Source organism: Mercenaria mercenaria, chromosome 16, assembly GCF_021730395.1.
Source record: "Mercenaria mercenaria strain notata chromosome 16, MADL_Memer_1, whole genome shotgun sequence".
Classification (NCBI taxonomy): Eukaryota; Metazoa; Mollusca; class Bivalvia; order Venerida; family Veneridae; genus Mercenaria; species Mercenaria mercenaria.
The window spans coordinates 41,226,083-41,250,523 of record NC_069376.1 but is presented as its reverse complement, the minus strand read 5'-3'; the positions used below and the strand labels follow the sequence as shown (position 1 = coordinate 41,250,523).

General features: G+C 34.0%; 1 protein-coding gene across 1 annotated transcript in view; it reads left to right on the top strand.

The window, feature by feature from the left end:
* Positions 1 to 4,397: 4,397 nt before the first annotated feature.
* The window catches only part of LOC123541409 (ATP-dependent RNA helicase DDX54-like), a 42,335-nt gene continuing 22,291 nt past the window's right edge, over positions 4,398 to 24,441 (top strand). The window contains exons 1-5 of the mRNA XM_053525902.1: positions 4,398 to 4,418; positions 13,621 to 13,712; positions 15,274 to 15,369; positions 17,223 to 17,406; positions 24,058 to 24,189. Of these exons, the coding sequence (XP_053381877.1) occupies positions 4,398 to 4,418; positions 13,621 to 13,712; positions 15,274 to 15,369; positions 17,223 to 17,406; positions 24,058 to 24,189 (525 nt within the window). The remainder of the gene's footprint in view (positions 4,419 to 13,620; positions 13,713 to 15,273; positions 15,370 to 17,222; positions 17,407 to 24,057; positions 24,190 to 24,441) is intronic.

The window sequence follows — 24,441 nt, the reverse complement described above, 5'->3', positions numbered from 1 at the left end:
GCATGTGAGTAAGGAAATTAGCTATGAAGCTGTTTATATCATTGTGCAGTTTGCTGTGTAAGAAAAAAATGTTAATAATTTAATTGGGTGGGGTATTGAAAAATACTTTTGTGGATGGAGTGAACATTTTTTTTATTTTTTCTTGGAAACCAGCACCGGTTGATATTAGATTTTTGGTTTAATATTTTTTTGTCAAAGTTTTTGCTAACATAATATAAAATTTGGTAAAATTCTGTCCGCTAGATTTTTCATATCATTAGGAAATATTCCTTTGAGTTTTTTCTTAGTTTAAGATACTTTCGACATATATCAAGAGTACTTTTTCTGTGATAATATATCTATATGTTGATGTGTTATGCATAATTATAGTGGAATCATTAATTGTGATGCAAAAACAGTAATATCAGAGTGAAGTTTTAAGTAAATAGCTGTTTCCACTTGTTTTATTATAACATGTATGTATTAATTGTTTCTTCATTTCTTCAGACAAAAATACCAATTTGGTGTTCTTAATAAACTTTGAATATTGGAAAAAGAAGCACAGGTACCTATCATTTTTATTGTTTATTTTAACTTGTGATACATCAATCTATAAATATGAAAATATAGAAAAATCTGTCCGCTAGAAATAATTGTGAAAAACATCTTTAAGAAGCCGTTAATGTATATTGTTACGTATGATGTTATTTGACAGATAAATGAAAGTGAAGAACTAAGTGTTGCTATATATGTCATGGGAAATGTAATGACATCCTGTAAACAACTGATGCATCAGAAACTCTCCTTTAAAATGGATATGTTGTTACATAGGAATCAGTTCGCCTGATGGTGCAAATTTGTGACAGAGAAGGTATTGAAAAGAGGTTAACTCATCTTCAACGTCGGATGGACCAAATTGTTAATGTTACATATCGTTTTATCGCCCTCTACCTATACGCAAAACATAAAGTCAATACCTCTAATGGTAATGTTATGCTCTGGGCACGAATATGACTGACGTACAGACGGACGGACAGATCGACAGATGCATGTGCCATCACATAATACGAATCATTTTCTTAAACGGGCGTATAAACAAAAAAAATATAAAATAAATAATTCAACAACGAAATTCAAATATCGTACATTAACGCCTTTTTGTATTTAATTATAGAATTTACGCATATTTTTACGGATCGTAAATACAACTGCAGATCTTTAGGTGTATATCATGAACTACCATCTCAATTGTTCTATTCAACAAGTAACGACGTTTACATGTTCAATCAATATGTTATTGTTTAATCAGTATTCGTAGGCGATATTGACGGCCGTGTTTCAACCGGATTGCCGGTTATGTAAATATTATGGCTCCGCGGCCTTAAAAAGGGTAATAATGGAAGAAATCAGTGCGCATGATAACAAAAGGATATTTGTGCAAAGATTCGCAATTGACATTGTTTTCGGCTGACAAGAAAGTAAGTGAATATGTTTTGTTTCCGTCCTAGATAATACAGAGCTTGATAGTGACTTTTTGATCTCGATTTTCATAATCTCTACCAAATAATTAGAAAACTATCATTTAACATTTTGATTGTGTATAGTATTTGACCCAATGTTATGAAACATCACATGAATATTATTTAGTATGTGAAGTTGTACACCTGAAGTTTTGTATGGCCCATGATTGTCAATAATTTGTATAAACGGGATATAAATTTGTGTCGCATTAGGTTGAGGGTCAGTAATCCAAATCTTTCTTCTTATTTCATATAAAAATGACTACTTCAGTTGTCTTTCCATATCATTATAGAACATCATTGTTTCCTACACCCATTTTTCATGAAAGTTCTATCATAAATTAACGAAAACCTGAAAAGAAAAAAGAGGGTTGAATAGTTCCTAGTGAAACGCAAGTCAGTTGCGGTCAGCTACCAAATAAACAAAATGGCGCATATTTGCTCTTGGCCGCACAATAAACACCTATTTTCGGTTTCGATCTTCAAAACTTGACATGTGGGGTGTATAAACATGAAAACCGTCTCATTTACTGCAGAATGTATTCTAGCAGAGAAAACATCTGATCACATGAATTTGCGTAAAATGGGAAAATTAGGATCTACAGTCGAGACTGCCTTAACGACCCCCTGAATTTAGCGACTCCCTGTTATATGCGACCCTATTTTATGCTCCGGACACAATTTACTATTAAAATAGTCTGAATTAAGCAACCTCCTGCCTTACGCGACAAGCGACTGTGAAATTAGGCTCCGGAATCGATTATTAGACCATTTTCAGCGACTTTGAGATGCTCCCTCGCAAGATTTTACATGACAGATTTACCGTTCGTTAACTCGCGTGAAGTTGTTTGAGGCGAGAACTTATTTGTTTACAAAAAATGGCCAATGAAAAACGTGAAAAAAATAACTGTTTTGACATTAGAACAGTGTGTTAAGGCACTAGAATTGCTCGATTGGGGAAAACCAGAGTATAAAGTCGCTGAAGAATTCGGAGTCGGGGCATACATTAACAATGTTCCCCGTGGATCAAAAAGAAGGCGATATTTAAAACGACGAAGTAAACATGGTTTTAAGATGCAGTCAATAAACGAATAAATACAATGGGACCATTAATACACAAAGAAAAAATGAACATTAACCTCAGTGTGTAAATAGTTCAACTAATGGAACATTTATATTTTACAATCCCAAATACTACTCGCACTCGCCTTTATAATTCTCTTGCTAGATCATGAAGTTAAATTTGTTTTATCAACATCAAATGAATTATGCAAACTATTTTAAATGTTATATTTTATCAAAATGTAAGTAAAGAAATAGCATTTAAACATTTTTACTCGTATCTTAAAAGAGGCCTATATATAAGTATCCAATATACATGAAAAATCAAGCAGATATCTGTATATATGAAACCAGCATCAGCCAGTTGAGTGAGACTGTTTTAAGAGACTCCCTGTCATATGTGACCTTTTTTGCTGCTTCCCAAAGTCGGTCTCTTAAAACAGTCTCGACTGTATTTATAATGGACTTCTTTGTTCACGTACGGAAGCAAATTTTCGACCGAATTACTGACCTCTTTCCATTTCTCTCAAAAAGTATTTGACTTAGATTCATTAAACCTTAGATGATATTTTTTATTGCACGTGAAGTTGTGCAGGTGAGTTTTTATTTCTTTGTGGGGGGGGGGGGGGGGGGGGGGGGCTGGAGTTATGGTCCCTGACTAAGTGAAAATAGACATAAAGTATTTGTGTTGCCTATACCTTAAAACTATTTTACCAAGAGTCATGAAACCATGTAGAAATATTATCCAGCATGTGAATTGTGCAGCTGAGTTTTTTCTGTTTCACATTGCATGACCAGAGTTATGGCGTCTTGATGTAGTCAAATAAAAATTTAGAGGATTGTTGTATGTGCCCCATGTATCCCAAAATGTACTGGACCTAGACTAATAAAATATTAGAGGATTGTTTTATAGCAGTTGAAGTTGTGCACCTGGTGTTCTCTTTGGAAATTCATACGGTAGACCAGAGTAATTACCCTTCACTTAGTGAAAAATACAAGAAAGGTTCCTAAAAGTTTGTGTTGCAAACATATTTGACAGTCATGAAAGCAAGTACAGTGACAGATGTGGGAGCACCAGTTTTGAAGAGGAAGTAGGAATATCCATTGAATTAACTGATTTATTTGTCATATCTACATTAAGTCTTCCAATATATGAGGAACATTTAACTTCTGATGGCATTATTTGTTATTACTAGGATATAAGTATAAAATGCACCTGTAACCAAATATAAAATTAAAAACGGGATGTTGCCTTATTTGCAATATTTGTATTATGTTCTTAAAATTCAGCACGCTATTCATGTTTCGACTCAAAATATTTTACCTTGTTTATACACTTTCTCTACCTTTTCAGAAAGTTGAAAACTGAAATTAGATATTTAATCGGATCGTAACATTCAGATTTTTGTAAGAGTGACACTTAGGTACATTCAGGAAATAATGAAGTCATTTTAAATAAATCTTTCGTTATTATCATGATTACTGACAAAGATGATGTTTCAGCTAATCAAAATAATAAAATGTAATGGGTCGATTGTAAGTAAAAGATATACCATGCGTGAAAAGAACTTCGTGCAGGATAAGATGTGCAGGAGTAAGAAATTCAAAACAATAGATACATGTGAATATGTCAAGCTTAAACGCATAAATCTTGTATAGAGTGGCTATTATTGGTTTCGTTGATTTCTATTATATATCTTTGAAGTCATTTTAGCTCATTATAGCATAAAGCAGTTGTTTCCCTCGTTTTCGGAGGGTATTTTTACAAGAAACTTTTAAAAGCGTTTTAATAGGGAGATTCTGACACTTACGTGTTGTAAATACACCTTTTTACATATGCGTCTTCCGTTGCTAAAGGTAAACGTTTTATGACCAAAGAATGGATATGTTAAAAGGAAATAACATCAACGTAATCAAACATACCTGACATACCCGCACATTAAATGAAAATTACTGGTTTGAGGGCCCATTTATTTTCAAGCATTTGGACTGGAAAAACTTTTATCGATTTTTGTTTCATTATATAACAGTTCCCTGTGTTTAGGGGACGTAGCTTACGAGTCCTTCACAACCAACCCCAATGATTTAAGTTTTAAAAAACGTGTTTTTTCCCATTTTTTAAAAGTAAAAATTTGTTAGGGATTGGTTCTATTGAATTACGATATAAAATTTTAGCCCAGTCTTAGTTATATTTAAAATGTAAAAATTTAAAATTAGCATTTGGGGAAAAGTGGGTTAAGAGCCAAACACTTGAAGAGGGGTTCCCCTTTTTTGAAAGCTTAAAGTAAAGGGAATTTTGGCTGATTATGACGCATCTTTTTCATGTTTTGGAAATGAAAAAAAATTTTTAATATTTAAATAAACTAATATCGATTTTCAACTTTAATGTTGCTTGAAATTTTTAACTAGAGTAGTTATGACAAAATAAATTCTTCACGCTCGCTAATCCCGAAAATTTCAACAGCACAGTTTTGATTATTTGTACGCCGTTCAAGATGAAGCTTTTTAAAGGTTAACCCGGGCAAAAATTTTAATCAAACCAAGTCTGCATTTTTGTTGTTCTTGTTTCTTTTAGAATTTCTTGAAGTTCAATGTTGTTAGTTTTTGAAAAACCTTAGTACTACTTTATTTTAATGTAAAAACAGATTACTACACGCCTCTTTCAAAATCATTACCCAAAACCCGTTTCAGGGGATCCCTTGTAATTAAAATGGGCCAATTTTAATTTGCCGGACAAATTTGGAAAAAGTAAGTACTGCTAAAAAGGCTTTAAACTTAAAAATCCATGAATGGGGGGCATTTAACTGAGCTTTTTTATTTTAGGGAAAAATTGTGGCTGACTGTTTTATTTTGAAATACATTTTGAGAATTTTTTAGTGGCCCCGGCATTTTTGGGGGGGAAGCGAAAGTTGCCTGGAATTTTGTGTCAAAAACAAGGAAAGTTGAAGTTTTTGTTGAAATAATATTGTAGTGACACATAGAAGATTTTTTGGTTTATTCCCTCTTAAGATTTTTTGAAAAGAAGAGGAAAGGGGGATTCTGTAAATTTTCTTATATGCAAATGAGCTGAAATGTGTTGAAAGACTAGATCAAAATTTTTTAGCTTTATAAGTTTTCCCCCTCCTTTGACGTTATTTTAAAAAAAAGTATGATTAACCTTTTGTGTTTAGTACCAAAAAATTTTCAGCTGTGAATAGCTGTGGAAATTTGGGATTCCCTTTTTTTTTGAAGATAAAAATGGATCTAAGCTATTTTAGAAAAAGTTTTTTTCAGATAACAGATGTAGAAAACCCTTTTACAACAGTCAAATATTTTTGATATTGAAAAGGAAAAATATAAGCTTTTTTCAAGTGCTTGCGTTTCTTAGTTTCATACTTGATTTGGGCATTGTCAGTCAACTATCTTATACTGCATTTGAAGTTGTTGTTATTTTTAAATTACCTCCTTTATTTGATTTTTCTTTTCATTTTATTGATAATTTTCCCTTTATGTTTGAAAAAATTTCCAGATTGCATTTAAATTTAACTCCCTTTTTTTAACATGAAAAAAATTTTTTGTGAAAAGATTTTTTGTTGTTTTATTAAGTCCTACATGTAGTTGCAGTCTGTTTTTGGAAGCGGTAGAAATAACAAAAAAGAGGCTGACAAGTGGTAAGTTTGTTATATATGAAGTTTATTGAGGGTTCATGTTGATGTTCTTTAAAGTAAAATACATTGTTTTTGACAGAATGGTTTTTACTTTTAAATGAGATGTTTTTAATCGGGTTCTGTATTTTTTTTTTTCTTTGTATACAATATTTTGCATTTTTTTTCAATTTTAATTGGTTTAAAAATTGAACACTTCATTTCTGTTTGATATAGTTTATTAATGATTAAAAATTTTAATATACAATGAGTTATGAGATATTTTTTTAATTTTAATTATTTAGTTTAAAAAAAAAGTAAAAAGTCTGTATTAAATGATAGGTATTTTTTGTAAAAAAATAAAGGAAAAAAAATTTTGTTAATTTTCTTTTCTTTTTGGGGGGGAAAAGTTTTTTGGTATGTAAATGTCAGTTGTTTCCCTGTTTACCTGGGGTCAAGAAGATGTTCCCTTTTAAAAAAAATGCAGGGGGTATTATGTTTTTGTATGTTAAACAAGGTCTAAAAGCATTTATATGCTGTATGGTACTTCTTGCCCCTGAAATAACGTAAAGAATTTTTAAAAGAGACTTCTGACAAATGTGAGCCTTCTGGACTTTATGTCGCTGGCATAAACATTTCTTTCTGTGCTTTGTGACCCCTAATTTTATAATACATTATCCATTAAAAAAAATGTAATGATAGGGTTTAGTAATAAATGTGTGTAGTTTTGTAATGTAACATTTCAAAAATAGAATGAACATGTACTTTGATAAAAATATTGAAATAAAAATTTAAATATTTGTATCAGTCAGCAAAAACAGAAGTACTTTGTATTTTGTTTTAAAGATAATTAAAACAATTTATTTTAAAAAAAAATGCTTTGACATGTTTTTTTGTTTTTTTTCCTAGAATGTGTGTGATTAATGTTTTACAATATTTAGAATTGAAGAAATTGTTGTGCAGAAGGGACAAAAAAGTTATGACAAAAGAAACAGATATAAATAAGGAAAAATTGTTGTGATGAAAGACATGGCCAATGGCAATCACAAAGAAATTTTTAAATTTTAAATTTTTTGTCACTTATGATTTCTGTAAGTGATTTTGCAATATATATAAATGTTGGATTAAATTTTTTTTTATGTTGATCTTTTTTTCAAGATTTTGTCAAACTGACATTTGTTTGGGAAAATAAGTATTTAAAAGGGCGGCATTGTGTCAAAAAAAATTGTTGCATGTTCCCAAATTAAATGTCAAATTGTAAAAAGGGAAAAATTCTAAATTTGGAAAACCTTTGTTTTTTTTCTTCATTTACCCCTCGTTAAAGGGAGATGAAGTTTGAAGAAATTTTAAAGTAAAACCCTCCCAGAGTAGCTCATTGAAGAAAAAACCTCTCTATAAAACACATGAGAATTTTCCCCAAAGCTGAATATAACTATAAATTTACTTTCCAGAAAAACAACCTCAAAATAATAAATTTTTGTAATCCAGTGTGTTGCCTACGGTTTGCATTGTCTTATAATATCTTGATTTCAAAGCTTTAGGAAAAACAACACTTTCAACAAGGGAAAAGTGAACATATTTATATAAGGTGAAGTTTTTGGGAGTTTCAAGTTATTGTTTTTGTGCTATATAAAAACACTTTGGTGTTTTCTTTTACATATATATAATCAGGGTGAAGGGTTTTTGTTTGGGGCTTTTAGGTGAGATTAGTGAACTATCAAATTTATTGTTTTTTTTTTTTCACCCTGTTATTGAAAAATATTTATTTAAGTTAAAAATATGCAATTTTTCAGACATCCCATTTAAAAAATTGTCATTTAGGGGATTAAATATAGACTTTTAGACAAGTTAAAAATTTGACAAAAGTCAATTTGTAGATTTCCTGACTTGTGCTTGAATAATTTTCTAAGATTGAAAATCTGCAAATGTTTAAAAAAATGTTATAATTGTTTTAAAACTATCATGTTTTATTTCTTATTAATATAAGTTTTAAATTTTTATTTCCAGAAGTGTACAAGTGTGTTGTCAGTGAAAAGGAAATTTTCCCCAAATTTTGCTGCAAGATGTATATTCAAGTGCAAGACGCCCTGACAGTGTAAATAGATGGGCCATATTTTAATATGTTTCTTTTCTTGTTTATCATCTGTACGAATGTGTTTATGACAAAACTGTATAAAATTTTTGTTAAATCATTTTTATTTCCATTTTTGCAGCATGTAAGAAGCAAGCATTTAACAATTGCATTCTGAAGTGTTAAAAGGATCAATTAATTTAAAGAAAACAAAATTTTAAATTGGACTTTTAAGTTTTATGTATTTGTGGTGGAGTGCCCGTCTTCAGGGAATTTTTTGTCTGTGTGTCATTTTTTATGTTATAGTTTTCTTAAAAAACATTAAATGTCAAAAATTATGGTAAGATGAATTCATTTATCACTTGTAGATAATGTTAAAACGTTAAAATTTTACCATGGTTAATAAAATTCTATTTACCAGAGTTGTCAATATTTTATTAAATTTTTTGTTAATCAGTCAATTAATTACATATGATGTTCCCCAAATTTTTTGTTATATTTTATGTGAATTTTTTGTTGTTTTCATGTTCAAAAATAATTTCTAACATCAAAGAAACTTAAGTATTTTACAATTTGGTTTTGGGATTAAAAAGGGTTTTTTTGTTTATATATTTTATTTTTTTCCTCCGGAGGGAAAAAAGAAATATACATTTTAAAAAATTTATTCTCGATAAGTTATATAATAAAATAAAAGAAATAAAAACAAAATATGTTGTGGAATTTTATTTTCAAAAAATTTTATTACGTCTTTTTGTTTTACTTCTTTAGTTGTTTGGGCTGAATGGGAATAAAAAATTTTTAAATTTTTGAGCATAAGTTAATATGGGAATTATTAATTAAATTAAAAAAATTTTATCTCCTGTTATGCCCTTGAGCTTTAATATTTTTTCAACATTGTCATGGCAATAAGGTCAATTTTTTTGTTGTGTATACCTTGTTCTGTGTGATAAAAAGCTTTTATGGATTCTTTTTATAATTTTGCTTTTCATCTTACCGGGTTAAAAAAAATATAATTTTTTGTCTGAAAATTAGGGAAAAATACTGATGATTAAATTTCATATAAGAAGTTTTTTTTGAGATAAAGGGAGGTAATTCCAAAAAAATATGTAGAATGTAGTGATAAAAAGTAATGAAGGGAGGTAATAAAATCTGTGAAGTTATTAGCTTCATTTCTTTGAGAGCTAATTAATTGTTTTTAATTTTTGGGTTTTTTAAATAAGTATGACCTAAAATGTGTCCTGTTTTAAGGTAAAATTTGGTTTTTTGATGTCCTTTTATGTTAAAATTTTTCTGTATTTTTTCTTCCTGTCTGAATGTGGCGCTTTAAGGGGTTTTCCGGAAAAATTCCTAGTTTTTTTTTTTTATCAGCAATTTGTGAGATAGTCTTAAAGGGGTTTTCATCCTTTTTTCCAAAAATGTATGGGCTAAAATTTTTTTGGGGTAAAAAAATTTTTTTTTTAAAAAAAAAACCGATTCTAATATTGTATATTATTTTATGCACTTAGAATTATATTTTGGGGCAAAATGTTAAAAATTCCGGTTTTAATTTTTTTGTTACAATGTCTACGAATGATAACCCATTTACCTTTTTGAAGCCAAAAACTTTTAATTCCAAATTTTTTTTTTTAATTTAATTTGTATTTTACATTCTGTTTCCATGGGAAATGGCCGATTTTATGGGAAACGGTATTTCCCCTGGGAAAAAAGCTTTCCCCGGGAAACATTTGGGAAATCTTTCCCCTCGGGGAATTTTCCCATGGGGGAAAAACCCTTTTTTTTTATTTCATTAAATATTAGAAAAAAAATATAGTGTTTTTTTAAAAATTTCTTTTATGGCACTGGCTAGTTTTTTTGTTTAAATAAAAGATAAATTTTGTTTCCATGGGAAAGAATTCCTTTGGGGGTCCCCTGGAAATTTTTCCCTTGAGAAAAGTTCCCATGGGAATACTTTCTGTAAAAATGTTTCCCAAGGGGGCGTTTCCCCTGGGGAAAGCATTCCAAAAGAATGTTTTCTGTAGAATTTTCCTAGGGAAAAGTTTGCAAAAAAAAATGTCCGTGTTTGTTGGGGAAGCGAGATTTAAAACGGTGGTGTGAAATCGGTCCTCGGGCGGGCGCCCTCCGCCCCATTTTCCACGACGATTTTATTTTAAAAACATTGTGTTAAAAACGGAAGTGTTTTAAATTTAAACCCTTTTTAGGGTGCTAAAAAAAAACAAATCGGACGCTTAAGATTTTTATGGGGTAAATTACCTTTCCTTCAAAAATGACCTTTTGGGGGAGTTCATAATAAGATTTTATTGGTGTGGGCATCTCGGCTGATGATTCATTTAGAAAATCTGTTAACATGCCCGTGATAAGTGTAGGTTTGAACCCCTTTTGATTTTTAGAGTACTGGGAACCTGGTTGCCATGGCAACCAAAAGGAAAAACTATAAAAATCTTCTTGTCCAAAACGGCAACTTGCTATTTGGCGTGTGACATCATCTTATGGTCTTCTATCAAAAATATTCAAATTATGCCCCTGGGGTGAAAAGAGGCCCTGCCCCGAGGGTCATAAGTTTTACATAGACTTATATAGGAAAAAACTTCAAAAATCTTCTTGCAGGCCTCCTAGTGAAACCTTTAAAACCTTTAAAAACCTTTAATTTCAGAGCAAACCTTTAAAACCTTTAAATCTTCTGAAAAAACCTTTAAAACGGCCAAATAGCCTGTAATTTTCACTCAAAACCTATATTTTTGTTCAGACTGCTTGCCGTGCCAGTTTAAAGCAAGTAATGGTTACTACTGTATTTCTTCCCCCATTTTAAGTGTTGTAATTAGGATACTGCTTGTGTATCTTTCATCTAGAGTTTTTCAGAATGCTGTTGTGTTCACCAGACCACATACATGTAGTAAATACCTATATATATTATGTGTTTTCAACGAGAATTCCGACAAAAATAGCCATTATTTACACTTTATTTTTTAATATTTTACACTAAAAGGCCTTTATTTCCATAGATTGGAGCCTTTATAAAAACCTTTATTTTTGTTCAGGCCTGCTAGGAGGCCTGTTCTTGTCTAAAACCATAAGACCTAGACCTTCGATATTTTGTATGTAGCATTGCCTTGTGGTCCTCTGCCAAAAATGTTCAAATTATTACCCTGGGGTGAAAAGAGGCCCCGCCCTGGGGGCCTCAAGTTTTACATAGACTTGACATATAGGAGAAAACTTTAAAGATCTTCTTGTCTGAAACTGCAAGGCCTAGGCTTTTGATATTTGGTGTATTGTATTGCCTTGTGGTCCTCTACCAAAATTGTTCAAATTATTACCCTGGGGTGAAAAGAGGCCCAGTCCCGGGGGTCCCAAGTTTAACATAGACTTATATGGGAAAAAAAAATTCTTTTTGTCTGAAACTTCAAGGCTTATGCCTTTGATGTTTGGTATGTATCATTGCCTAACTGACCGCTAACAGGATTATTCAAATTATGCCCCTATGGTGAAAAGAGGCAGCACCCTGGTGGTCACTTGTTATATGAGTTATATAGAAAAAAATACTTCAAAAATCATAGAGCATATTTCCTAGACTGTTTAATTATATTTACCTGATGTACCAAAGTGATTACATGTCACCTTACTGTGACCTTGACCTACTGACCTACGTTCTTGTTTTTTGAGATACAGCCTTGAAATTTGGATGACGTGTTCAGTTTTGCATACCGATCTTAAAACTGACTTTCAGTTACCATGAATGTGACCTACTGACCTACTTTCTAATGTTTTAGCATCAGTTTGCCATTTAAAACATGTGGCTCATATTACTCAGGTGAGCGATTTAGGGTCATCATGACATGACCCTCTTGTTTTTAGCATGTTACTGGAAACAAAGAATTTTTTTTAAGCCTTACCGTATTTACCTATCTAATAGACAATCCTTGTTTCAGACGAGATTTTCTTTAACCCTTACCCTGCTAAATTTCTATAATGCGCTAGTCCATCTTTCAATTTGGAAAGTACCATTAACTGTCTAAAGTGGTGCTTACCAAAAAAGATACTGACTGAATGGCGAACAGTGCAGACCATGATCAGACTGCACAAATGGTTGCAAAGGCAGAATCACTTGCTGCCAGCAGGCTAAGAGTTAATTACTTCAAAGTTAGTCATATTTTATAAAGTCTTTTATAAATGCTTAAAGTCAGTAGCACTGATTTACCTGTTAGATAGGCCAACTCATTAAGTCTGATTTTTTTAGGAGAAAAACCTTGTCTTAAAGGGGAGTAATTACAGTATATTTAAACTTCTGCTGAATTATGTATTTTGCCAAAACATGAAATAAACCTAGTGAAAATACACATGTCTGCCCCAAAAGTACATGCAAGGCAGAAACTCAAGTTTTATTTCAAAAATACAGTTTAATCATTGTGTCCAAACCATACTTGATATATTGAAATATTTTTTTGTTTGCAATTTGGAGTAGTCTTTCATATTAACCCTTAGCCTGCTGCAGGCGAATTTAACAGCCTTTGCAAACAGCTTGGAACCAGATCAGACGCCGATTAAATCGGCGTCTGATCAGGTTCCAAGCTGTTTGCTACTCTGACAATATTTCTTCCAATTTTGGAGCAAATTGAATGAACTTTACAATTTTAGCAGACGACATTTCCAGCAGACGACAATTTATCTAGCATGCTAAAGGTTAAGTACTGTTTTAAAAGTTCAGTCCAAAGAGTTTTAGCCAGTTTTTGCAAAAAGAACTCTTGTGAGGTCTGTGTGTGTGTGTGTGTGTGTGTGTTCGGGTTTAACGTCTTTTTCAACAATTTTTCAGTCATATAAACGACGGATTGTGAGGTCTGTAAACTCAGAATAAAAATCCTTCACTTACACTTTGTGAATTGTAACTATTTTAAAGCTTTCAAAAAAATCAATTAAGTTTTAATTCATACATGATCTTTAATTGTTTATGGACATTTTTAACTTCTTTTTTTCTCATCTTTTTATGTTATAATTGAAATTTTCACAAATATCTGGAAACATTATGCTTGAAAAATTATGTGGAACCTCATTATTCCTGAGTCTTCGGAGAAATATTTTTTATTCACTTATCACAGAACTTTACAATCAGAGAAAAACACCCATAATTTTGTTGTGAAACTAATAATTGGACTAAAGTTTTGGAATACAAGTCTGTACCAATGCACAAAACGTAAACTGAATGAATAAGTAAATTCCCCATTTGTTTCATCTTTAAAATTTTAAATCCACACATTCATATTGTCCTATTGAAATATTTGTTTTGACAGAAACTACAAAATTATGCACATGAAATTAAAAGGATTTCACAGTAGACAGGCTTACATATTTAGGTGTAATTTTCGCATCATTGCAGTTAGGGAAGTATACAGGTCTACGTGCCGCTGTGGTGCTGGGTGGTGACAGAATGGAAGACCAGTTTGCTGCCCTACATTCTAACCCTGACATGTATGTATATCTTGAATGACTGCTTTACAATGAAACCTTTCCAAAAAATCTCCTCTCAAAGACCACTAAGTCTTGTGAACAGAGACCTTATGTTCACAGAGACATCTGTGAACAAAGATCACCTGTGAACAAACATCTCCTGTGAACAAAGATCACCTGTGAACAAAGATCCCCTGTGAACAAACATCACCTGTGAACAAAGATCACCTGTGAACAAAGATCACCTGTAAACAAAGATCCCCTGTGAACAAACATACCCTGTGAACAGAGACAACTTGACTGTTGAAAACCACTAGCTTCATTTTGAATTAAACAAGTTCATTGCATTTTGACCTCTGAAGAAAGCCCACCTTCAAATAAAGACAACCTTTTGGCTCTCCTAACTTTCTAGGTGTTGTCCATTTTTTGACAAATTTGACTCTACATATTTTATTTCTGACATGTTTGAATTTTAAGCTTTCTTTTAAGGAAGTATAATGATTTTCATTTGCATAATAGCTAGGTGTAGAAATTAAAAAATTACAGTAAAAACCTATGTAAGTGGTCACCTCTATTAAGCAGCAACTTTCCTTAACCCTTACCCTGCTAAATTTCTATAATGAACTTGTCCATCTCTCTATTTGGATAGTACCATTAACTGTTAAAAGGGGTGCTTACCAAAAATATACTGGCTGAATAGCGAACGGTGCAGATTATGATCAGACTGCATGTAAGTGCAGCAGGATGATCGTGATCTACACTGGTTGCAAAAGGCAGAATCAGTTACGTCCAGCATGATAAGGGTTTAGAAACCTCATTAATTTTGCTGTTTCATATTTCTAGACTTTCTGTGCAAATAGACATGTATTAAGCTATAACCTGTTGGAAAAAGCCAATTTCGTTCCTCTTTTTGACTAGCTGTTAATTGTTATTACATTATATTTTAGCTAATTTATATAGCATAATTTCCATGACTAACATGCTAAGAGGTGCTGAACATACAGAGGTTGTCACACAAGGTGCCAATTCATTCTCTACCAGTACAGACACTTAGAAGTCGGATCAGTAGGGCAGAGCAAGAAAGCTCCCAGAAGAGAGAAAGACATAATTTAGATACAGGATTGTCCGACTTACTTAGCCGATTCTCCAACATGCTTGATGTATAGCCAGAATACTCCTCAAGCCCTTTTTCCTGAGAAGAACAAGTACAAGCCTCTTAGTTGGATGGGTGATACACAAGAGCATCTTAGAAATTTCCATATTTTGGGTCAAGATTCAAACCCCGGACCTCAGGATAGACAGTCAAGCATGTTACCACTAGTCCACCAGACCATCCCTGAATTGACTTTTTAGTAACTGGAAGCAAAGAAAAGTAAAACAAGCTGTATGGTTTATATACAACAGTATTGTAAAATAGCTTTATTAGAAATTACGATCCACTGTTTGTTTAGTGGCATGCTAACTCATCATAAGCTTACTGAACAAATACGTCTGAGTTCATAGCAAAATGTAGAATATGAATTGATAGCCATGCTGACATGTCTGTGAATATAGACCTCACATTATTTTGTATTTATTGCAGAATCGTAGCTACTCCAGGTAGATTTATGCATGTTGCGGTAGAAATGGACCTGAAGCTGAAGTCAGTGCAGTATGTTGTGTTTGATGAAGCAGACAGGTTGGGTGTTAACTATTTTTTTTAAACCAAACAACAGGTGTTTTCTTACAAGCTGATGTCTTTTTTATTAGCTCACCTGTCATATAGTGACAAGGTGAGCTTTTGTGATCACCCTTCGTCCGTCGTCTGTGCGTGCGTCCTTCCGTCCGTCAACAATTTCTTGTCTGCACGATAGTGGTTTCATTTATGATTTTATATTAACCAAACTTGCACACAACTTGTATCATCATAAGATCTCAGTTCCTTTCTTGAACTGGCCAGATCCCATGATGGGTTCCAGAGTTATGGCCCCTGAAAGGGCCAGAATTAGCTATTTTGACCTTGTCTGCACAATAGCAGCTTCATTTATGATATTATTTTAACCAAACTTGCACACAACTTGTATCACCATAAGATTTTGGTTCCTTTCTTGAACTGGCCAGATTCCTTTATGGGTTCCAGAGTGATGGCCCCTGAAAGGGCCAGAATTAGCTGTTTTGACCTTGTCTGCACAGTAGCAGCTTCATTTATGATTTGAATTTAATCAAACTTGCACAAATCTTGTGTCACCATAAGATCTTGGTTCCTTTCTTGAACTGGCCAGATCCCATAATGGGTTCCAGAGTTATGGCCCCTGAAAGGGCCAAAATTAGCTATTTTGACCTTGTCTGCACAATAGCAGCTTCATTTATGATTTGATTTTAACCAAACTTCCACACAACTTGTATCACCACAAGATCTTGGTTCCTTTCTTGAACTGGCCAGATTCCATCATGGGTTCCAGAGTTATGCTTTTGCAGCCATATAGAGACTTCATTTATGGTTTGATTTGATACAAACTTCCAAAATATCTTCAACAACAATAAATCTTGGATTCCATGACGAATCTGTCAGATCCAGTCGTAGGTTCCAGAGTTATTTTATATATGATTACCTCCCCTGATTGTAATCAAAATGGATTTATATCAGTAAGTACTTATAGGACTTACTTGAAATTTCATTATTGTCATTAGTTTGACTGAGACAATCAGGGTAGATAACTATGGACTGATTTTATGTCAAATTACCTCCCTTTATTTCAAATTGAAATGGGTATATCTCTGTAACTAATGAAGATACTGATCTGAAATTTCATTTATGTCAACAGATGGACTTGGACAATCAGTGAAGATACATATTGGCTGAATTTATGACAAATTACCTCCCTTTATTTTTTATCTAAATGAATACACCTATACAGCTTCTAATGAGATTGGTTTGAAACGATCATATCATTTTGACCAATGGTACTCAGGTGAGCGATACAGGGCCATCATGGCCCTCTTGTTACCAATTCATACTGGCAATATTGGGAATTATATTTATTCAGATTATCAGGTTAGTTTTCACATGTCTCCCTGAATTTGTCATATAAATTATCAAATTATCTGGTGTTACCTCAAGTCCTTCAATTTTTGACAGTAGTGAAAAAATCTGTTACATGGTATAGTGTTCAAATACAAAAGGGTATCACATTTTTACTTTGTTCACTCAAACTCTATGGCCTCATGAAAATTTGTCCACGTCATTTGTGGTTTAAGCCATTTATAGGTTGTACCTACCTATTAGTTACCTTTAAGATGTACATAATACTGTATATTGTATTTTTAGTATATTGATTAAGAAATAAATTAAAATCCTGCAGCCATTCACTTTTATGCAAACCCATACATTGTTTTGTTCATTAATAAATTTTTAATAATAGCATTCCATTAAACATTTTGTCAGAAAATGGTGATTTTATAAAAGTTAAAAAAATGAAAATAGGACAGGCAGTTTGATCTTCCTATACATGTAGTCATTTTGAGTTTTGGCATAAATGTATTTTCATTCAGATTATTTGAGATGGGATTCCAAGAGCAGTTGAACGAGATCTTAAATCGTCTACCAGAGTCCAGACAGACAGTGTTGTTCTCGGCAACTCTACCTAAATTGCTGGTTGACTTTGCAAAAGCCGGGCTCCATGACCCAACATTGATCAGATTAGATGTAGACACAAAACTTAGTGACCAGTTAAAGGTATGCAGGCCCAATTACATGCATTGAAAAGTAGAAAAATGAGTTTTTAAGTCATCCTGTTGAAGAAAGACCATCAGGATAACTTTTTTGAAAATCTTGTTTTTTGCAGTTTTTGTAATAAATATATATACAGTTGAAACTCGATATCTGAGCTGTGCCATGAGAAAACCAACATAGTGGCTTTGCGACCAGCATGGATCCAGACCAGCCTGCGCATCTGCGCAATCTGGTCAGGATCCATGCTATTCGCTTTTAAAGCCTATTGGAATTGGAGAGACTGTAAGCGAACAGCATGGATCCTGACCAGACTGCGCGGGTGCGCAGGCTGGTCTGAATCCATGCTGGTCGCAAAGCCACTATGTTGGTTTTCTCATGGCACGGCTCATCTCAAACTTGCTTGTCTCAAAATTCAGGCTATCTTGAAGACATTTTCATGTCCTGCCCCAAAAACACATGGACAAAATATCCTTTTAAGTTTAATTTCAGTTTCAGTAAAACGCTTGATGCCTTGGAATCCGAGATACCGAGTTTCAGCTATACTTCCAGATACAATGTAGTGCCTATAAAAATTCAAGTTCTTATATGTTTTAGTTTGGCTGTTTATCCACAGGCATAAAAAACCTTTTACATTTTCATGGTAAATACAAAAATCAGTGATGGGTCTTGTCATTATGGCAGTGAATCACTATTTTGTGCCTCGTGAGGTCAATTGGTTAAGGTCACTGACTTGAAATCACTTGCCCCTGTCTGATGTTGATCTGAAACCTTGCATAGAGTTATTTCAAGAGAGGAAGGTTCCAATTGGCTTACAGGTCAGTGGTTCTAACTATGTACCCACCAATGCCTGAAATACTTTGTAGAGGGGCATGCAAGGTCTTTTTCCACCATCAAAAGCTGGAAAACTTGCTTAATGATATGAATTCTGTCGTTTTGACTATAAACCAAACAATTTAAAAAAAGGAAAAAGATCAGTATATATGTGATATACAAACTGTGTTTTCTAATTGTGATAGCTATTTGAAAATATTTTGCTTTAAACATATTTGGGATTTTTTCTTTATTTATGATCAAATCAGGTTTCCGTTAACATTTTAACACTTACCCTGCTAAATTTCTATAATGAACTTGTCCATCTTTCAATTTGGACAGTACCATTAACTGTTAAAAGGGGTGCATACCAAAAAGATACTGACCGAATGGCAGACAGTGCAGATCATGATCTACACTGGTCGCAAAGGCAGAATCAATGGTTTTAATGGTGTCTGGCATGATAAGGGTTAAAAAAGACACTATAGCATTGTTATTTAACTTGACTGTCAGTTTCTGTTATAGCTGGCCAGGAAAGCTGCTTCACACATATTTTTAATCAAAAACAAGTAAACATTAATCATAAAAATATAAGTCCATCTTATTTTGCGATGTTACTATTCATTGACCAGTCAAGTGACAACAGAAGTGGTAGGATTATATAATTTTTGATGAAATAAGAAGGGTTCATTGTTTTCTGGATTTTATGTATGATATTACATTTGCGTAATAAAATATGCTTTATTGAATTTGCACATAACTTATCAAATGCTTTACCTGCATAAATGCCAGAAAAATGCATTTCCAGGACAGGCAAAATCTGATTTTGACTTACTTGTCCATATTTGATAAAAGCTATTTTCTACCTGTCCATATAATGGTTTATATCGTAAAAATATGGTGAAATTCTACTTGTGCAGTTGGGCTCTGGGACAAGCTGGGCAAGTCAGACAATTGATTTTGTCACCCCTGATTTCTGTAACTATTGTACGGTATGACTTTGTACAGCATTTCTTGTATTTTACTCAAAACAAGAAACTAATTTCTCGATTTCTAACTTAAGCTGGCTTTTGTTAAGACTGCCTTTTATTACTGTTGTAGGGAAATGTGTTGTCTAAGGTCAAAATTTACCATTTTGTGACAGAACAATAGACTGTGGGATTAAGACAAGGCAATTTAATGAGATTTTTTATCCTTGTATCTCAGTATCGGTGATTTCAGTTTTTAGCTCACCAGAGCCAAAGGCTCAGGGTGAGCTATTCTGATCAGTCACTGTCCGTCGTCCCTAAACTTTTACTTTAAATGACATCTCCTCATAAACTGCTGGGCCAATTTCATCCAAACTTCACAGGAATGTTCCTTGGGTGAAGCTCTACAAAAATTATTCAAAGAATTGAATTCCATGCAGAACTTTGGTTGCCATGGCAAACCAAAAGGAAAAACTTTAAAAATCTTCTTCTCAAAAACCAGAAGCCCTAGAGCTTAGATATTTGGTGTGAAGCATTGCCTAGTGGACCCCTACCAATTTTGTTCAAATCATGACCCAGGGGTCAAAATTGACCCTGCCCCAGGGGTCACTTGATTTTACATAGGAAAATCTTAAAAAATCTTCTTCTCAAAAAACAGAAGCCCTAGAGCTTAGATATTTGACATGTAGCATTGCCTAGTGGACCTCTACTAAAGTAGTTCAAATCATGACCCCGGGGTCAAAATTGACCCCGCCCCAGGGGTCACTTGATTTTACATAGATTTCATTAGGAAAATCTTCAAATTTAAAAAAAAAATAAACCAGAAGGCCTAGAGCTTAGATATTTCACATGTAGCATTGCCTAATGGACCTCTACAAAATTTGTTCAAATCATGACCCCCGGGGTCAAAATTGAACCCGCCCCAGGGGTCACTTGGTTTTACATAGGAAAATCTTCAAAATTTTTCTAAAAATAAACCAGAAGGCCTAGATCTTAGATATTTGACATGTAGCATTGCCTAGTAGACTTCTACAAAATTTGTTCAAATCATGACCCCAGGGTCAAATTGACCCTGCCCCATGGGGTTACTTGATTGTACATAGAAAAATCTTCAAAATTTTCTAAAAATAAACCAGAAGGCCTAGAGCTTAGATATTTGACATGTAGCATTGCTTAGTGGACCTCTACAAAATTTGTTCAAATCTTGACCCCCCCCCCCCACCCCACCAGGGTAAAATTGACCCAGCCCCAGGGGTTACTTGATTGTACATTCATGAGGAAATCTTCATAAATTTGCTAAAAATAAACCAGAAAGCCTAGATCTTAGATATTTGATATGTAACATTGCCTAGTGGACTTCTACAAACTTTGTTCAAATCATGACCCCGGGGTAAAATTGGCCCCGCCCCAGGGGTTACTTGATTGTACATCGGAAAAGTGACCCCAAGGGTCACTTGATTTTACTTAGGAAAATCTTAAAAAATCTTCTTCTCAAAAACTATAAGCCTAGGGCTTAGATATTTGACATGTAGCATTGCCTAGTGGACCTCTACTAAAGTTGTTCAAATCATGACCCCGGGGTCAAAATTGACCCCGCCCCAGGGGTCACTTGATTTAACATAGATTTCTATAGAAAAATCTTCAGAATTTTTTAAAAAATAAACCAGAAGGCCTAGAGCTTAGGTATTTGACATGTAGCATTGCCTAGTGGACCTCTACAAAATTTGTTCAAATCATGACCCCCCGGGATCAAAATTGACCCCGCCCAGGGATCATTTGATTTTACATAGGAAAATCTTCAAAAATTTTCTAAAAATAAACCAGAAGGCCTAGATCTTAGATATTTGACATGTAGCATTGCCTAGTAGACTTCTACAAAATTTGTTCAAATCATGACCCCAGGGTCAAATTGACCCTGCCCCATGGGGTTACTTGATTGTACATAGAAAAATCTTCAAAATTTTCTAAAAATAAACCAGAAGGCCTAGAGCTTAGATATTTGACATGTAGCATTGCTTAGTGGACCTCTACAAAATTTGTTCAAATCTTGACCCCCCCCCCCCCCCCCCCCCCACCAGGGTAAAATTGACCCAGCCCCAGGGGTTACTTGATTGTACATTCATGAGGAAATCTTCATAAATTTGCTAAAAATAAACCAGAAAGCCTAGATCTTAGATATTTGATATGTAACATTGCCTAGTGGACTTCTACAAACTTTGTTCAAATCATGACCCCCGGGGTAAAATTGGCCCCGCCCCAGGGGTTACTTGATTGTACATCGGAAAAGTGACCCCAAGGGTCACTTGATTTTACTTAGGAAAATCTTAAAAAATCTTCTTCTCAAAAACTAGAAGCCTAGGGCTTAGATATTTGACATGTAGCATTGCCTAGTGGACCTCTACTAAAGTTGTTCAAATCATGACCCCGGGGTCAAAATTGACCCCGCCCCAGGGGTCACTTGATTTAACATAGATTTCTATAGAAAAATCTTCAGAATTTTTTAAAAAATAAACCAGAAGGCCTAGAGCTTAGATATTTCACATGTAGCATTGCCTAGTGGACCTCTACAAAATTTGTTCAAATCTTGACCCCCCGGGTCAAATTGACCCAGCCCCAGGGGTTACTTGATTGTACATAGAAAAATCTTCAAAATTTTCTAAAAATAAACCAGAAGGCCTAGAGCTTAGATATTTGACTTGATTGTACATGAGGAAATCTTCATAAATTTGCTAAAAATAAACCAGAAGGCCTAGATCTTAGATATTTGATATGTAACATTTCCTAGTAGACTTCTACAAACTTTGTTCAAATCATGACCCCGGGGTAAAATTTGCCCACGCCCCAGGGGTCCCTTGATTGTACATCGGAAAATCTTCCAAAAAATTTCTAAAAATCATCAGTTTGACATTTGAAACATGTAGCTCATATATCTCAGGTGAGCGATCCAGGGTCATCATAACCCTCTTGTTTATTTATTAGCCCACCATCATCAGATGGTGGGCTATTAAAATCACTCTGCGTCCGTGGTGCGTCCGTCCGTCATTCCGTCCGTCCGTCCGTCCGTCCGTTAACAATTTCTCGTTATCGCATCTCCTCAGAAACTACTGGGGGGATTTTGACCAAACTTTGTCAGAATGATGTGTTGGTACCCTAGTTGTGTCCCCCTGAAAATCAGACTGGTTCAACAATTTATGAGTGAGTTATGGCCCTTTGTTTATTTCTATATTTTACATAGATTTATATAGGGAAAAACTTTGAAAACCTTCTTGTCCAAAATCACAGAGCCTAGGGCTTTGATATTTGGTTTGAAGCATCATCTAGTGGTCTTCTACCAAGATGATTCAAATTATTTCTCTGGGGTCAAATATGGCCCCGCCCTGGTGGTCACATGGTTTATATAGACTTATATAGGGAAAAACTTTGAATAACCTCTTGTCCAAAACCACAGGGCCTAGGGCTTTGATATTTTGCATGTGACATCATCTAGTAGTCTTCTACTAAGATTGTTCATTATTATACCCCTAGGGTCAAATATGGCCCCGCCCTGGGGGTCATATGGTTTACATAGACTTATATAAGGAAAAACTTTGAAAATCTTCTTGTCCAAACCACAAAGCCTAAGGCTTTGATACTTGTAATGTAGCATCATCTAGTGGTTCTCTACCAAGTTTGTTCAAATTATCCCCCTAGGGTCAAAAATGGCCCCGCCCTGGGGGTCACATGGTTCAAGTAGACTTATATAGGGAAAAGCTTTTAAAATGTTCTTGTCAATAACTACAACATTCAAATTTGGACCACATGTTGTTTTTGAGTGGCAAGATGAACCTTGACATGAGTTGACCTTGATTTTGACCTAGTGACCTACTTTCACAATTCTGTAGCTACAGCCTTCAAATTTGGACCACATGCATAGTTTTGTGCACTGGAAAAAACTTTGACCTTGATTTTGACCTAGTGACCTTCTTTCACATTTTTGAAGGTACAGGCGTCAAATTTGGACCATATGCTTAGTTCCGTGTTTCAAAATGAAATTTGACATTGATTTTGACCTAGTGATCTACTTTCACATTTCTCAAGTTACAGCCTTCAAATTTGGACCACATGCATAGGTTTGTGTACCGAAAAAAACTTTGACCTTCACGTTGACCTAGTGACCTACTTTCACATTTTTGAAGGTACAGGCTTCAAATTTGGACCACATGCAAAGTTTTGTATTCCAAAATAAAATTTGACCTTGATTTTGACCTAGTGACCTACTTTTACATTTCTCAAGCTATACCCTTCAAATTTGGACCACATGCATAATTTTGTGTACCGAAATGAACTTTGACCTTTACATTGACCTAGTGACCTACTTTCACATTTTTGAAGGTACAGGCTTCAAATTTGGACCTCATGCATAGTTTGTATTCTGAAATAGAATTTGACCTTGATTTTGACCTAGTGACCTACTTTTACATTTCTAAAGCTACAGCCTTCAAATTTGGAACACTTGCATAGTTTTGTGTACCGAAATGAACTTTGACCTTAAGATTGACCTAGTGACCTACTTTTACATTTCTGTAGCTACAGGCTTCAAATTTAGACCACATGCATAGGATTGTGTATGGAAACAAACTTTGACCTTGACATTGACCTAGTGACCTACTTTCACATTTCTCAAGCTACAGCTTTCGAATTTGGACCATATGCACAGTGTTGTGTACGGAAATGAAATTTGACCTTGAGCTAGTCAGTAAGTCTTGAAATTTGGAACACTCAAAAATGGCACATTGGTGGGTGCCAAGATCACTCTGTGATCTCTTGTTTTTTGTTTCATTTCTTTCAGTGATGACATAAATGTATAGTCAGAATGCCACAAATTCTTGTGTTTCAGCTCTCCTTCTTGCAGTGTCGAGCAGATGACAAGCTTGGTGTACTGTTACACGTTCTGAGACATGTCATACCATCAGGAGAACAGACGGTTGTGTTCGCAGCAACCAAACACCATGTGGAATATCTAAATCTAGTGAGAGTTTACTTTATTTAGACAGTTCTGAATATCTACTAATATAATGATTTTTTATGGTGCTCATATCCCTTGTTTGTTTTTAGAAAGTTGGACTTTTTAAATTCTATGCAGTCTGGACTCGTACAAATTCATATTTATAATTTACCTAACATGTTATATAGATGGTAATTCATCATTTTTGACTGTCTGCTGGTTTTATCGACTGTTAATGTAGGATGCACATGATGTTAACTGTTCCCTCTACGATGA